General features: G+C 46.3%; 1 protein-coding gene across 1 annotated transcript in view; it reads right to left on the minus strand.

Moving 5' to 3' along the window:
- Nucleotides 1-15,802, minus strand: part of INPP5A (inositol polyphosphate-5-phosphatase A) — a 241,090-nt gene that overhangs the window by 166,399 nt on the left and 58,889 nt on the right. The window contains exons 3-4 of the mRNA XM_072129441.1: nucleotides 5,421-5,521; nucleotides 2,845-2,932 (exon numbers count right to left, since the gene is read on the minus strand). Of these exons, the coding sequence (XP_071985542.1) occupies nucleotides 2,845-2,932; nucleotides 5,421-5,521 (189 nt within the window). The remainder of the gene's footprint in view (nucleotides 1-2,844; nucleotides 2,933-5,420; nucleotides 5,522-15,802) is intronic.

The following is a 15,802-nucleotide window of genomic DNA, read 5'->3' on the forward strand; positions in this document are numbered from 1 at the left end:
AGACCCGAACACTGAGGAATAGGGTTCGCTGATCCCTACTGCACAGCGGGTGACAAGAATGGGCAAATTCCAGCGCCTCCAGATGTGCAAAGCCAAGGACAGACCCAACAGAACCGTCACTGTAGCTACAGGTTCTCCTAACAGGTATATGCTCAGGGGGCTGAGAACATACAATATAATGTTATATAATACAACTTAGGCTGAGGTCACATGACCGCCGGATTAGACAAAGTGTCTTTCTAACTAATTCCCTTACATTTCTTGCTTAAAGGGTCTTCTCGTCTCGTCTGGGCAGTCACATTCAGTTTTGTTAATCTGCCTTATATAAACATTTCTTCAATTAGAGGTTATTAAATCATTTTTTTTTACCTATAAGAAGATAATTTCTCAGAAATGTAGTCATATGGTCCCTTCGAAACAAGACTGTGTCTTTGGATACGACCACCTCTGCTGGAGGGATTGCACAAAGACACAAAAAAGTCTCTGAATATGAAATGTCTGGGAGTTACTGCAGGTCCTGCAGCCGTCCTGTGGTAATGATCGCTGAATCCTGGAGGTCAGGCAGGACTTTATAGCGCATGTCTGGCCACCGCTGCCAGAGTGTGAGGTGGTCGTATCCAAGGAAGCCATCTCGTTTCTAAGGGACAACATTTACGAGAAATTATCTTCACACAGTAACATTTTTTTTTAATAACATCCAATTGAAGAAATGTTTACATATGGGAAATGAATTCAATTAAATGTAAATGTCCAGACAGGAAAACCCCTTTTAAAAAAAACTAACACTTCTCTTATTTCTATTAGGCTAGCCAACTTTCTTTCTATACCTCACATGTATCTATAATGTATCCATCATCTTTTCCTGTCTATTTTAGTTTTATATTCTGTCTATTGTCTTAATCTAATAAAATGTAAAAAAAAATCCCAGTGACTTCAATGTAAAAAAGAATGTCATGTCATCCGGTGTGAACTGAGCCTAACTTTTTAGTTTTTCAATTTTCAAAAGTACATATATATATCTATCTATCTTTATTTAAACATCACTAATATTGTCTCTTTATGTGACACAAAGTATCAATTCAACACATTAAAGTTTGTGGCTGTAACTGTAAATCCGAGGAAATGTTCCGGGGGGGGGGGGGGGGGGGTGAATACTTCTACAACCTGTGCCAGACAGGAGCGACATGACAGAAGGTCGTAAATGTTTACAGCTACTTGTGAGACGCATCCGGCGGCCGCGGAGTCAGACAAGGTAAATAAAAGTCACCAAAAATAAGCTGCAACATAAACTACACAAACCTCAGAGAACTATATACCAACAGAAGGTCCTGTACGCGATTCTCACAGAGGGTCTAATATTTGTGCTTATTGTTAAGGCTTTTTGTTTTTAGGAGGATTTCTTATTTTTTACATGAACAAAAACAACACTTATTCGTATATATTATCCTCATCAGAACTCTCCAAAACCCGAATCATTGCCCCCAATTTCTCCTGTCTAGTAACTTTCCTGACATGAGCGACTCTAGTCCAGTGATGGTAAACCTAGAGGCCGAGTGCCCAAATTGCAGCCAAAGAAACCCCACATGTTTATCACAAAGTGCCGACATTGCAATTTATTGTGCAACTGTTTGCCGGCTGCTCAGCCACAGCTTTCAATCATGTTGTTGTCCTGAGAACACCAATGGTTAAAAGAATGAGGGGAAGTTCAGATTGTGGCTTCCATCCAGGAAGAATCACAGGGCAGAATCTCCAATGTGCTGTGGTAACGGCCTGGGCACTCACTGACATGGCCCGGGTGCCCACAGAAAGGGATCGGAGTGCCATAGGTTAGCCACCACTGCTCTAGTCCATGTTGCCGCCTGTAGCGGCCGCCTCTTCCTCCTTCTCCTTCTCCCGGTCGTTGCCTCCTCCTCCTTGCTGCCTTCAGCTGACTGGCTGATCTTATGATCTGTGGCACCTAAACCACCCCCAGAGCCCCTCAGGCTAATTAATAACTTTTAGTTATTTCTTTACGAAAATCAGGCCATAAAGAAGAAAAACCAAAGCAAACTCAGACTGCTGGTGTCCCCAGGAACGTGTAAGTGATGATGTTTTACATCAACTAATTCTGGGAAATTTCCTTTGTAGAGAAGAATCTCCAATGAAATATCGCACAAGAATTAGAGGGATTGGCGGAGGGGGCTGTATATGAGATACACACGACCGACTAACCTTATGTGTAGATATCTCCGATTCTGTGGCAACTAGTAATTTATAGGGAGATTATCCTTTTTTAAATGACACCAGATCGGTGTTTCTAGGTGCCATGGTTCAGAAGAGGAGTCCTCCTGGACCTCGGGCTTATTTTCAGAGGGTCTTATTTTGCAATTAGTCGTTTTCAGGGTTCTAGGTTTGGCCGTAGGTTCTAGGTTTGGCCGTAGGTTCTAGGTTTGGCCGTAGGTTCTAGGTTTGGCCGTAGGTTCTAGGTTTGGCCGCAGGTTCTAGGTTTGGCCGCAGGTTCTAGGTTTGGTTCTAGGTTTGGCCGCAGGTTCTAGGGATTATTTCAGGGAAATGTGGCACCTGCTCCCGATAGATTTGGCAGAATATCCTACAATTGGACACAGGACAATTATGTTGCCATCGTGCAGGTTATAGAACTTTCTGCCGCAGTCCTACTCATCGAATTGGAGCTGCAGGACTTCTTATTTCAGACGCTGAATACAGATTTTCAAACACAGAGATTTCTGCCGAAAGAAGAAAATCCTGCAGCAAAGTTTGTAAAAAAATCTATAACCAGACACAAGTGACGAGTGTAAACGTCTACAGCGTCCCAAGGACAGCGCGCTCCTGTGTGCTCCTGCATACCGTGAAGTTTTCCTGGGACTTGTAGTTCTCGTCCAGGTACACCCTGGCGCGGTTGTATTCTTTCATGGCATCACTAGACAGCAGGTCCCTGAAAGCAAAAACATAGAAAAATGATAAAATACATAAAATAAAACTGAAGAAAAGGCGAATGACTAATACAACAGAATGAAATCCTTAACGTTATTTGGGGTCTGTGACAAAAAATCTAAGAAATGAGCCGAGAGCACAATTAGGGGTTTCCCAGACAGAAACTGGAATCACTGATCGGAACGAACATGTATCACCAGCAGCTTAGATCTCTACTCTGAGCTCAGGAGTCCAGTGGGCGTCTCCCTACACTGATTGACAACGATCTTGGCCTGCACACTGGTGCGGGTGAAGGTGCGTGGTGCGGGTGCTGGCCAGTTCGCACTTCAGCTATAAAAAGCATTTTATTCAAATATACCTGGGATAAGGGGTGAAGCCAAAGCCCCAAAGACAAATGGAGATGTAACGGCGCTTCAGTTCTCACTTGGAGACCAGTCCTGAATGTGGAGTCTTTATTATGGAATAAAACAGCGATGCGTTTCATCTCCGGACCGGCATCAGGCCTGTTGAAAGCTCCGGTCCGTCGCTGTTTTATGCCATAATAAGACTCCACATCGGACGACTGGTCTCAGAGTGAGCTGAAGCGCAGTTACATCCTCTACACTTTTGGGTCTTTGGTATCACAGTAACAGGGTTCTGCATCAGCTCAAACCAGTTGTGGAACATATAGAACAAAGCCTTTCCATGACATCTCATCTCCATGTATGTTAGGAGATTACTCCATGTCTCTGCCATTAAAGGGGTCGTCCACTCTCAGCAAATATTTGATATTGTTATACAATTTTCCAATATACTTTCTGTATAAAATCCTCACGGTTTTATAGATCTCTGCTTGCTGTCCTGCTAAAAAAAAAGCTTCTATTTTTACTTCCAGTGGACAGAAATCTGTCCATGTGATGGACCTGCAGGTGCATGAGCCGCTATTATCACAGAGTAACAAGAGAGATCTAGAAAACCGCGAGGAATTGAAAGTATATTGGAAAATTGGATAACTTTTCATTAAACAAATAATATCAATTATTTGCTGAAAGTGGACGACCCCTTTAACTTAAAGCAAATGTGTAAGCACAGCAGAAGTCTGACATGATACCATTGATGTAAGAGTTATGCAGTTTAGCGGAGGAGTTAATGATAGAAATGAGAAATGATGACTTGTGCCAAACGATCTAAATACTGAGCCCCAAGTTGTGAAATTCTCATTAGAATTCACATTACTGGACATAAGTGATGACAGAGAAACATGAATACATCCATGAATACATACACACATTGGGCGTCATTTACTAAGGGCCTGATTCGCGTTTTCCCGACGTGTTACCCGAATATTTCCGATTTGCGCCGATTGTACCTGAATTGCCCCGGGATTTTGGCGCATGCAATCGGATTGTGCCGCATCGGTGCCGGCATGCGCGCGACGGAAATCGGGGGCGTGGCCGAACGAAAACCCGACGTATTCGGAAACACCGCCGCATTTAAGAACGGAAAATGTGTCGCTCGGGACGCGCTTACTTTCACCCAGCCCGAGCCGGTGAACTCCAGTGCGTTCAGATGCTTTTCAGCACAGCAGCGCCACCTGGTGGACGGCGGAGGAACTACCTTATTAAATCCCGGCCGGACCCGAATCCAGCGCAGAGAACGCGCCGCTGGATCGCGAATGGACCGGGTAAGTAAATCTGCCCCAATATCTGAAGACTAGATTACACGTAGAAGAAATGATCAAAATGACCACTAGAGGGCGAACTATCCCAACTTTACGCTCATTGACTACGGAGGAGACGCTGGAGATTCCGGATATTTACATCACATTGTCCACAGTTTCCTTCAAGGAAGAAGCGGCTGAAATGTATTGGTTTAACAAATTGCGCATTAATCTTGCGTTGCTTTCCAGCCACGGTTGAAGGCCAATTTCACAGAAAATCAGATCCGATCACAGATAATGTAACCGGGGAGGAGAAGCTGAGGATCAATTTACATTTCTAGAACAACAAGGGAACATTCCAACTGCTAAGAAGAGAAAAATATATTGTGGTGTTTGGCAGAGAGAAAAGCAAAAACCAAAATAAGGAGGAGGGGGGGGGGGGGGCAAGAGTAAAATGTGTTGAGTTGTTTATAGCAACCATGTTCCTTTATTTTACCCTTTCTATCAATGTATCAGAATTAGGGGGGATTTTTTGGGATGGGTTGGATTTTGTGCTGGTTCTATTAGTGGTTATTGTTAAGATTTTCTGAAGGATGAAAACTATTAAAAACAAACTTCTGGACGGAAACCAAAAGATTTTGTTACATTAGACGCGACATAAAGCATATGGGTCCCTGCAGGGATGTAGCCAATGGCGGCCACAACACACTGACAGCAAGCAGAGATCTACAGAAAGGTGATAAAAGTTTTCTATAAGATTGGAAACATTCTAAGTGATTTTCATTGAATCTTATTATTTATTCTGTAAATAACAACGACACAGGAAACATATTAAAGTGCATCCACTTACTTCACCAGCTTGTCGACGTGAGCCATGGAAGCTTCGTAATTCTTCCCTCCAACCTCTTGACAGTGCAAAGATAAAAACTGAGGCTTCTGTGCGTGTACAGTCTAGAAAACACAAAAAAAAACACCATAAATGACCATAACGGCCCAAGAATATTCTCATTATGAACATCTGCCGAACATTGTGGGACCAGGCGCCGATCAGACCCGTTAATGGGGACAACCAGAATATAGTCCGATACCTACAAGTATCAACACAGAACAATAAGAAGAGATGCTCCATAACATTGCAGACCCATCAGGGAGGGTTAGAAGTCCTCTATAAAGGGCAATGTATTTCCAAGAAAATGCCGTCCAATTCATGTTATAGAACAGGAGAACATCACTGCTCCCTAAGGGCTTAAAGGTCCCAGCTCAGCTCCTCCTGCTCTATAACATGCAGCCTGCAGATGGGACACTATGTACAATCTGCTCAGCTCCTTCTGCTCTATAACATGCTGCCTGCAGATAGGACACTATGTACAATCTGCTCAGCTCCTCCTGCTGTACAACATGCTGCCTGCAGATAGGACACTATGTACAATCTGCTCAGCTCCTCCTGCTCTATAACATGCTGCCTGCAGATAGGACACTATGTACAATCTGCTCAGCTCCTCCTGCTCTATAACATTCTGCCTGCAGATAGGACACTATGTACAATGTGCTCAGCTCCTCCTGCTCTATAACATGCTGCCTGCAGATAGGACACTATGTACAATGTGCTCAGCTCCTCCTGCTCTATAACATACTGCCTGCAGATAGGACACAATGTACAATCTGCTTAGCTCCTTCTGCTCTATAACATGCTGCCTGCAGATAGGACACTATGTACAATCTGCTCAGCTCCTCCTGCTGTATAACATGCTGCCTGCAGATAGGACACTATGTATAATCTGCTCAGCTCCTCCTGCTCTATTACATGCTGCCTGCAGATAGGACACTATGTACAACCTGCTCAGCTCCTCCTGCTGTACAACATGCTGCCTGCAGAAAGGACACTATGTACAATGTGCTCAGCTCCTCCTGCTCTATAACATGCTGCCTGCAGATAGGACACTGTATAATCTGCTCAGCTCCTCCTGCTCTATAACATGCTGCCTGCAGATAGGACACTGTATAATCTGCTCAGCTCCTCCTGCTCTATAACATTCTACTGGCAAATTAGATGATTGAGAGGAGCAGGTCCGATGTTCACCATCAGATTACAAAGAATTTGCTACATGATGCATTTCTCTGGTATCACCGGGCTCTCATTCAGCGTAATCAGAACCTTCTATACGGTTTCCGTGAGAACGAGAAATTGCCTTACAAAGCGTTTTACACAATGTATCTGTTCTTTTACGTTAAGACTTTAAGTGAAGTCGTTTTACCTGTCAGCGCTAATGAAAATAAACCCTTTTTGTACCAAGACACCTACACACATTCCTGAGCTTCAAATACTCTGGAAATATGTGGAGCGGAGCCGCTATCCCCGGAATGTACAACGAGTCCGTGATATTCCTGTTATTATATCTGCTCCTCCAATTACAACCCATTGTACAATGCGGCTCACAATCTGCCGCCGGCTCCAGAGCCCCTCATATCCTTTGCACAACCGGACATTAAAAATACAGCGAGTAGATCCAGTGCGGTGACAAACAACTTAAAAATTCATGTGATGGAAAGTTGTAATGAAAGTCATGTGACCAGAACATCAGATTCCTGTAGATCCAAGATCAATGTGGCCCCGTAATGTAATCCTGTGCACATCCCCCAGGGCATCAGTCTATATTCTGCACAGCACATCCCCCAGGGCATCAGTCTGCACTCACCGGCCACTTTATTTGGTACACCTGTCCAACTGCTCGTTAACACTTAATTTCTAATCAGCCAATCACATGGCGGCAACTCAGTGCATTTAGGCATGTAGACATGGTCAAGACAATCTCCTGCATCAGTATGGGGAAGGAAGGGGATTTGAGGCCTTTGAACGTGGCATGGTTGTTGGTGCCAGAACGGCTGGTCTGAGTATTTCAGAAACTGCTTATCTACTGGGATTTTCACGCACAACCATCTCTAGGGTTTACAGAGAATGGTCCGAAAAAGAAAAAACATCCAGTGAGCGGCAGTTCTGTGGGCGGAAATGCCTTGTTGATGCCAGAGGTCAGAGGAGAATGGGCAGACTGGTTCGAGGTAGGCAGAAGAGCATCTCTGAACGCACAGTACGTCAAACTTTGAGGCAGATGGGCTACAGCAGCAGAAGACCACACCGGGTGCCACTCCTTTCAGCTAAGAACAGGAAACTGAGGCTACAATTTGCACAAGCTCATCGAAATTGGACAGTAGAAGTTTGGAAAAACGTTGCCTGGTCTGATGAGTCTCGATTTCTGCTGCGACATTCGGATGGTAGGGTCAGAATTTGGCGTCAACAACATGAAAGCATGGATCCATCCTGCCTTGTATCAGCGGGTCAGGCTGGTGGTGGTGGTGTCATGGATCCATCCTGCCTTGTATCAGCGGCTCAGGCTGCTGGTGGTGGTGTCATGGATCCATCCTGCCTTGTATCAGCGGGTCAGGCTGGTGGTGGTGGTGTCATGGTGTCTTTGGGCCCCTTGGTACAACGCCACAGCCTACCTGAGTATTGTTGCTGCCCATGTCCATCCCTTTATGAGCACAATGTACCCTGTAACATCTGATGGCTACTTTCAGCAGGATAATGCGCCATGTCATAAAGCTGGAATCATCTCAGACTGGTTTCTTGAACATGACAATGAGGTCACTGGACACAAATGGCCTCCACAGTCACCAGATCTCAATCCAATAGAGCATCTTTGGGATGTGGTGGAACGGGAGATTCGCATCATGGATGTGCAGCCGACAAATCTACGGCAACTGTGTGATGCCATCATGTCAATATGGACCAAAATCTCTGAGGAGCTTCCAGCACCTTGTTGTATCTATGCCACGAAGAATTGAGGCAGTTCTGAAGGCAAAAGGGGGTCCAACCCGTTACTAGCATGATGTACCTAATAAAGTGGCCGGTGAGTGTATATTCTGTACTGCACTTCCCCCGGGGCATCAGTTTATATTCTGCACGTCACTACCCGTCTGTACCCAAAGGTGTACCATGTGCAGTGTGCCTGTATCTTTGAAGCCATTCTGCTCATCCCTGGCTAGCACTTCAGGCACGTTCACATTGATGCACAGCCACAGTGTGCGCACATTTCAGGCACACGGCGCATGCGCCTTCCTTAGGGACGGGCAGGCCGTGACAAGGGGGGATCAGAGCACAATGTAGCTGGGAACGAGCAGGCTGGCTTCAAAGATACAGGTGCACCGCGCATGCTCCACCCTTGGGAACAGACAGGTAGTGAAGTGCTGGTAAGAGCAGGGTAGCTGGCTAGATTCAAAGAGGTGGTGGGGAGAGATTGAATGGATCAGAGAACTCTCCCCACCTCGATACAGAAGTCAACTGAGGAAGAATAAAAGATGTTTTTACAGCACAGCAGAATCGTACAGAAACATCCATAGACTCAATGGAATGGTCGTATCCCTCTATAAGGGATTGTGTAGGTTTGTGGTGACAGATTCCCTTTAATTATCATGTAAAGTGTTAATCATTATCTGCCTGAGTTGCATGGACTCTGAAGGCTTTCAAATACACTGCTCACTGCAGGAGAAAGGCACAGAAATGAAGTACATTACAAAGTTCACTATCATCACCTGCACTAAAGATTTACTTAGGGCAGCATCACATTGCCGTGGTCAGCCCGTGCACGAAAGACTGCGCCGAGACCTGGCACGGAGGGAACGCCTTACATGATGGCAACTATGGTGTAAGGAGTTTGGTGACAGATGCCGTGTAGATGAGGGATTCTGTATAACAGTAGGTGCAAAGTTCCTTCAATGCCTATTGGGGACAAATTCCATATTTCCGCCATGCAAAAACACTTAGAAAATGTGTCCTGTCCCTTTAATTGTCCTACACTACATGTAGTATCCCTGGATCTGCTCTCACTGTGGAGATCCTGATGCAACTGCTGGCCCCATCCTCCAGAGATAACAACAGGGCAGGACGGGAAGAAATCCAGCGCTTCCAAAACCGGATCGCAGGCGTCTTATATTTAGAAATCCAATTGCGCAGTAATAACATATTTTGGAAAAGATGCTGCTTGGCAAAGTATAAATGTCTGAATGCTGCTGTGCAATTAAATGCTTTCATCCGCTCCTCCCGCCCCTATATTATCAGAATTATAATTAAACAGACTTTTTTTCAAATCGCTTCAAAAGAAAAGTATTTAAAGAGAATTCAATTTCTCCACATTAACCATAAAAAACCCTTTGATCCTGGGCTCTAACCTCGTGTCCCCCGTCTATAAATACATCAGTATACAGCTACAATGTAACAATGGTCCAAACATGTATCAGACTACATCCAGGTGATAAATGTATAATGCTGGAAGGAGAGGAATTTACCAGTAACCAGAAACCAAACAAAAACTTGGTGACATCCAATGCGTTTTTGCTCTCAATTTTGCACGGACAGAGGGTGGAGCTCAACCGTTGCATTGCGAAGACTGAACCCCGCACCGGGGAGGCACGTGACACGTGGAGCCCACACACAATACTGACCTCATCAGGAGCATGCCGAGGTGTTGTAGTGAGGTCATACAGGCACGTGGAGCCCACACACAATACTGACCTCATCAGGAGCATGCCGAGGTGTTGTAGTGAGGTCATGCAGGCACGTGGAGCCCACACACAGTACTGAGCCTCATCAGGAGCATGCTGAGGCGTTGTAGGGAGGTCATACAGGCACGTGGAGCCCACACACAATACTGAGCCTCATCAGGAGCATGCCGATGTGTTGTAGGGAGGTCATACAGGCACGTGGAGCCCACACACAATACTGAGCCTCATCAGGAGCATGCCGATGTGTTGTAGGGAGGTCATACAGGCACGTGGAGCCCACACACAATACTGAGCCTCATCAGGAGAATGCTGATGTGTTGTAGGGAGGTCATACAGGCACATGGAGGCCACACACAATACTGAGCCTCATCAGGAGCATGCCCAGGTGTTGTAGTGAGGTCATGCAGGCACGTGGAAGCCACACACAATACTGACCTCATCAGGAGCATGCCGAGGTGTTGTAGTGAGGTCATACAGGCACATGGAGGCCACACACAATACTGAGCCTCATCAGGAGCATGCTGATGTGTTGTAGGGAGGTCATACAGGCACATGGAGGCCACACACGATACTGAGCCTCATCAGGAGCATGCTGATGTGTTGTAGGGAGGTCATACAGGCACGTGGAGGCCTCACACACAATAGTGAGCCTCATCAGGAGCATGCTGATGTGTTGTAGGGAGGTCATGCAGGCACGTGGAAGCCACACACAGTACTGACCTCATCAGGAGCATGCCCAGGTGTTGTAGTGAGGTCATGCAGGCACGTGAAAGCCTATAGACCTGTATATATAAAAATATTTTAACCATTGGAGTGGGTAAAAAATCCACTTGGCGCTCCGGGCCAGGCCTGTGCCCCTCCATCCTCCTCGGTAAGTTTACAGCAAGGCAGCAGTGATGTCAGGACCACAGCGCACTCCCTCTGCAGCTTCTGCCTATGGCCGCTGCAAGTTTTACACTGCAGTGGCTGCTCCTCTGGTCGTGAGGTCACTGCTGTGCACCGCGCTGGACCGGGGAGCCATATTACAACTGCTTTCTTGTTCTTACACCCCCATTATAGAAGGCACTGTATATGGTAGTGGGTCAGTAGCTCAGGGTTACTGTGCACACTTAGGTTACGCTCACGCTCTGCGCTGAATTACATTTATGAACAAAATTCATGAACAGTGCGGAGGAGATTCTCCCGATCACATATTCCTGATCGCAAGCGTTTCACTGCAGATGTGATCCGGAGAACCTCCCCGCACTACGCTGGTATTGCCTTCCTAAACATGATGTAATTGCAGAGTGTGAACACGGCCGGACGTCACATTCTGATGCAATGGGTAAACGCATCAAACTCATCTGTAACATTAATATTGGCGAGTAACAATGTCACACCCCCCCCACGCTGCGGCTACTAAGGAAATTTATCTACATGTAATGGAGCAACATATTTCAGAGCACAAACGCACAAAACGCGTGGTGTGAACGCAGCCTGAAGCAGTTTATGAATCTAATGCTGCAGTGGATGATTAGAGAGACAGCTCCTGGGTCCAGCGCTCATCTCGTCTAGTGCTGGGGTTATGGGTAGTGGTAATAGCTTGAAGCCACCTAGCGCAGCATAAACACTAAATACGGTCCTGAGCAGACATGTGATTGCATCATTTTTGTGGACTTGGTTGGACCAGGAGAAGTTCTAGAATCTGGCCCATATCACGTCATCAAGCTGCAAGTTTAAATGATACATTTCCAAGAGTAACAGAAGAACAGTCCAGAGGATCCGGGTCTCGTAGGAAAAACTTGTATTTCCTGTATCTTAAGGGGATCTTCTATTTAAACCCAGTAAAATCGTGTAATAAACGTTTCTCAGCCTGAGAAGATATTACAGTGGATCAGGAAGAAGACGACTTCTTGTAGCAACATGATAAATGATGTGAGACGTGTGGACAAATGGCTTTGTGACAAACGCTTGTGTGTACAGAGATTAATGAAACACTCAGGATCGACTCCGGATCACAGCGACGGAGGAAGGAAACGCAAAATAACTTTCCATCAGTTCTGTCCAATCCATTAAATGGCTACAATTGCAGGTTAAAGCCTTGGTTATTAGTATATAGTACAAGTGCATGTATACAGCCCAGGGGAGCCTATTGGAACCAGGTGCTGGCGGACCCAGGGAAGACTCCGCTCCGTGTGACGCGTTTATTCTGGATGCAGACGAGATCTGGAACTTCAACTACGAGTGTAAGAGAAAGGAGAGTACGAGTACAATTTGTCTTTAGAGAGTCCTCAAGGGATTTCATTGCATATTGACAGCCCATTAGTAAGATTTGTGGGGGTCCGATCTTCACCCTCTTCCATGGTGCCTGATATACACCATCTTCTTAGTAGTGGCTCAGTGAAGTATTGCAGCTTTGTTTTTGGAGCAGAGCTGGTAATGACCACTACAGTCCTTTTGGCTTATTAGAATAATTTTAGAAGTTGATTTGAGATGGAGGGAGGTCATGGATAACACATATAAGAAGATACGTCAGGCACGGTGCCTGGATCTAGGAGTGATTGCTTTCTGCTTGATTTGCTGGCAGTTTTCCTTTATATAATCATTAATACACTGATAGTGGATGAGCCCTTTAAGCTGGCGCAGTAACTCGCTTTGGCAAACAGAACAGTTTAATTACAATATTGAGACTGTGATAAGCGGCTGCCAGGCTCCTGCTGCTATAACACATGTGAGATCTGTCGCCAGGAGACAATGGAGAGTTACCATGGGGGATCACATCACATTGTTTCTCCTCCAGATGACGTAACGCGTGTTGCCAGCTTTCCCTGTAATTTCCGATGCCCGTCCAGGACCATTGAGGTCTCAGGGTCCAATTAGGAAACTATTTTAGAAATAAAAGGGTCATTTTTGCAGGAAAAGTTTTTCCCACCAAAATAAAAAAAAAAAAAAAAGAAAATGACAGAAAGTGGATGAATTGTGGGTTGTCCGTGTATTTTACATGTGACGCAGCACAGAGATGACCGATGATGTATTCTGGTCACATTAAATGACCCTCTTACTATAATCCCTTTAGGGGCCACACACGCTCTATTTGTTCCTAGTAATGGAGCAGCGATGGTAAAATCCACCCAGTGCCAACAGGACCGACAATCCTTCAAGTTACTTAAGTAGAAAGCACTTGGGCAGGGAGCGGCGCCAGAGCACTCAGCACGTACGGAATATCACAGAAGAAGAGGCGGGGAGGAGGCAAGGCGGGGAGGCTGCGAGGAGGCAAGGCGGCGAGGAGGCACAGCGAGGAGGCACGGGGAGGAGGCACGGGGAGGAGGCACGGGGAGGAGGCACGGGGAGGAGGCAAGGCAGCGAGGAAGCACGGGGAGGAGGCAAGGCGGCAAGGTGGCACGGGGAGGAGGCAAGGCGGCGAGGTGGCATGGGGAGGAGGCAAGGCGGCGAGGAGGCACGGGGAGGAGACAAGGCGGCGAGGCAAGGCGAGGAGGCACGGGGAGGCGGCAAGGTACGGGGAGGTGAGAAGGCGAGGAGGTGAGAAGGCGAGGCGGAGAGGAGGCAAGTAGAGGAGGCAAGGTGGCGAGGCACGGGGAGGTGAGAAGGCAAGGCGGTGAGGAGGATCAGCACGGAATAAAGCAGCTCCTCATATCCCTCCATGTATACATCTCCATCCTACACAGCAAGCTTAAGATTAAGTAGATTCCACAAAGTTACATCATGAAAGTCTCTTTATTCCGTATTGTAATTACATCGGTTTTCTACAGCCCAAATATCTTAAAACCGTCTCCGTTAGAGACAATTAGTGTCAAATCTACTCCACTATTCACTTTAGCCGATTTACACCGGATTTACGAAGTGAAGCCAAAACTTTTACATTTCAGTGGATTTCCATAAAAATCCAATTCTGACTGTAACAGGGGATTCCTGTACAATTAGCCCCCTCCAGCGAGGACCACAAACCCGGTTTTAGGGTCTGATGCAAATAAAATCTAAACACAAAATGCAAAAACAAACTTCTCTTAGGCTTCCACGTGTAATAGATGATGGAATTTACTTGTGTAGGAGAGGGGTAGGGGGTAATCTGGTTATAATTACCCCCATGTTTAGTAGAACCACTACTTCCAAATTTAAAAATGCCCCCAAAATACCGGAGTTGTTTTGTGGTCATCGTTTCTTTAGCAGCTCGTTGCTCTTTCGTGTGGTTATAGGTTTCAGGCAGGAAAGATCAGACCAGCCAAAAATAGATCATTTATTACAATCTTAGAAAACTTTAAACCGTTGCATTTTTGTTTCGTAGATCAGCTGCTACAGATTCTCTAACAGGGCGATGTTACCTTGTGTGTGGATTTGTAGGTGGCTGACACTTCCCAAAATTTTGACGATCTCCCCTTTATTTGGCAAATATTTACATACCCCGCTACTGACATCATTTTATCCTGGGAGGGGGATCCTGCCCTGGGAAATAATGCGCCATCCCATAGAGAAGGGTCACATCCATTGTAGTGAATATTTATATCCCCATCTCTTATGTTGTGCTTAACAGGACACATTCACACAATGTTTTCTTACAGTGGTAAAGCATAATGAAGGTTACCTAGACCTGCACTGGCAGCTGGGGGCGTCCTCTTACTTCCATCTTAACAATCTATGGGGTTTACTGTGGGGAAACACAGGAGAGAAAGACACAGCAAAGCCTTAGCCTCCCCATTCTTCTCCCTCCCCCAGAGTGACGGAGCCTATGGGGACAGATGCAATGTATGGTATCCATTCCCAACCTCCGCTGAGTGTACACAGCTATGTAACTGTCCAGGTAAGGATGAAGATTCCCCCCAAGCATCGTTTCTCATCATTGACTCCTCTTCCATCTGTTGTGGACGCATCGGAATCCACCCAAACAATCCTTATAAGAGACGGCTAAGAAACGTAGCCTTATCCTGCTGGTTCCTTTATTTATATAGCGCACACAGAATAACGATATATACACAGAATATATACACAGAAGAATATACAAGCTTTGTGTATATGTGGCAAAAATATGAAGCATCAACCGAAAAGATCTTCAGTATAAGAAGAGTCCAGTTACTAAAATTACCATCAGAACTTCCCACTAATTACACGGTCGCTCTCTAGTGCACAGGGAATGGACATCACAGCATCTGCGGGGGGTTATTTTAGGAAGAGGAAAAGCTCCATTCAGAGACCAAGGACGACATTTTGGGTTTACCCATAAACACTTCTGTTACGTTTCAAAACCTTTTATGGTAGAAGAACAAGCAGCAGATGTGGACGACGCCAGGCGCAGGGGGCACAAGGCGCAGGGGGCACAAGGCGCAGGGGGCACAAGGCGCAGGGGGCACAAGGCGCAGGGGGCACAAGGCGCAGGGGGCACAAGGCGCAGGGGGCACAAGGCGCAGGGGGCACAAGGCGCAGGGGGCACAAGGCGCAGGGGGCACAAGGCGCAGGGGGCACAAGGCGCAGGGGGCACAAGGCGCAGGGGGCACAAGGCGCAGGGGGCACAAGGCGCAGGGGGCACAAGGCGCAGGGGGCACAAGGCACGGACTGTTTATTGAGGGCAGAGTCACAAGGAAAATAAGCAGAACACATTTTGGCGTCTGCAAAAAAGCTAAAGGTGTTTACTAAGAACTTCTCAAGTGATTTGTCACTACACATCAAATGTCTCCCATGTGTAGA

Source organism: Engystomops pustulosus, chromosome 11 (genome assembly GCF_040894005.1).
Source record: "Engystomops pustulosus chromosome 11, aEngPut4.maternal, whole genome shotgun sequence".
Classification (NCBI taxonomy): domain Eukaryota; kingdom Metazoa; phylum Chordata; class Amphibia; order Anura; family Leptodactylidae; genus Engystomops; species Engystomops pustulosus.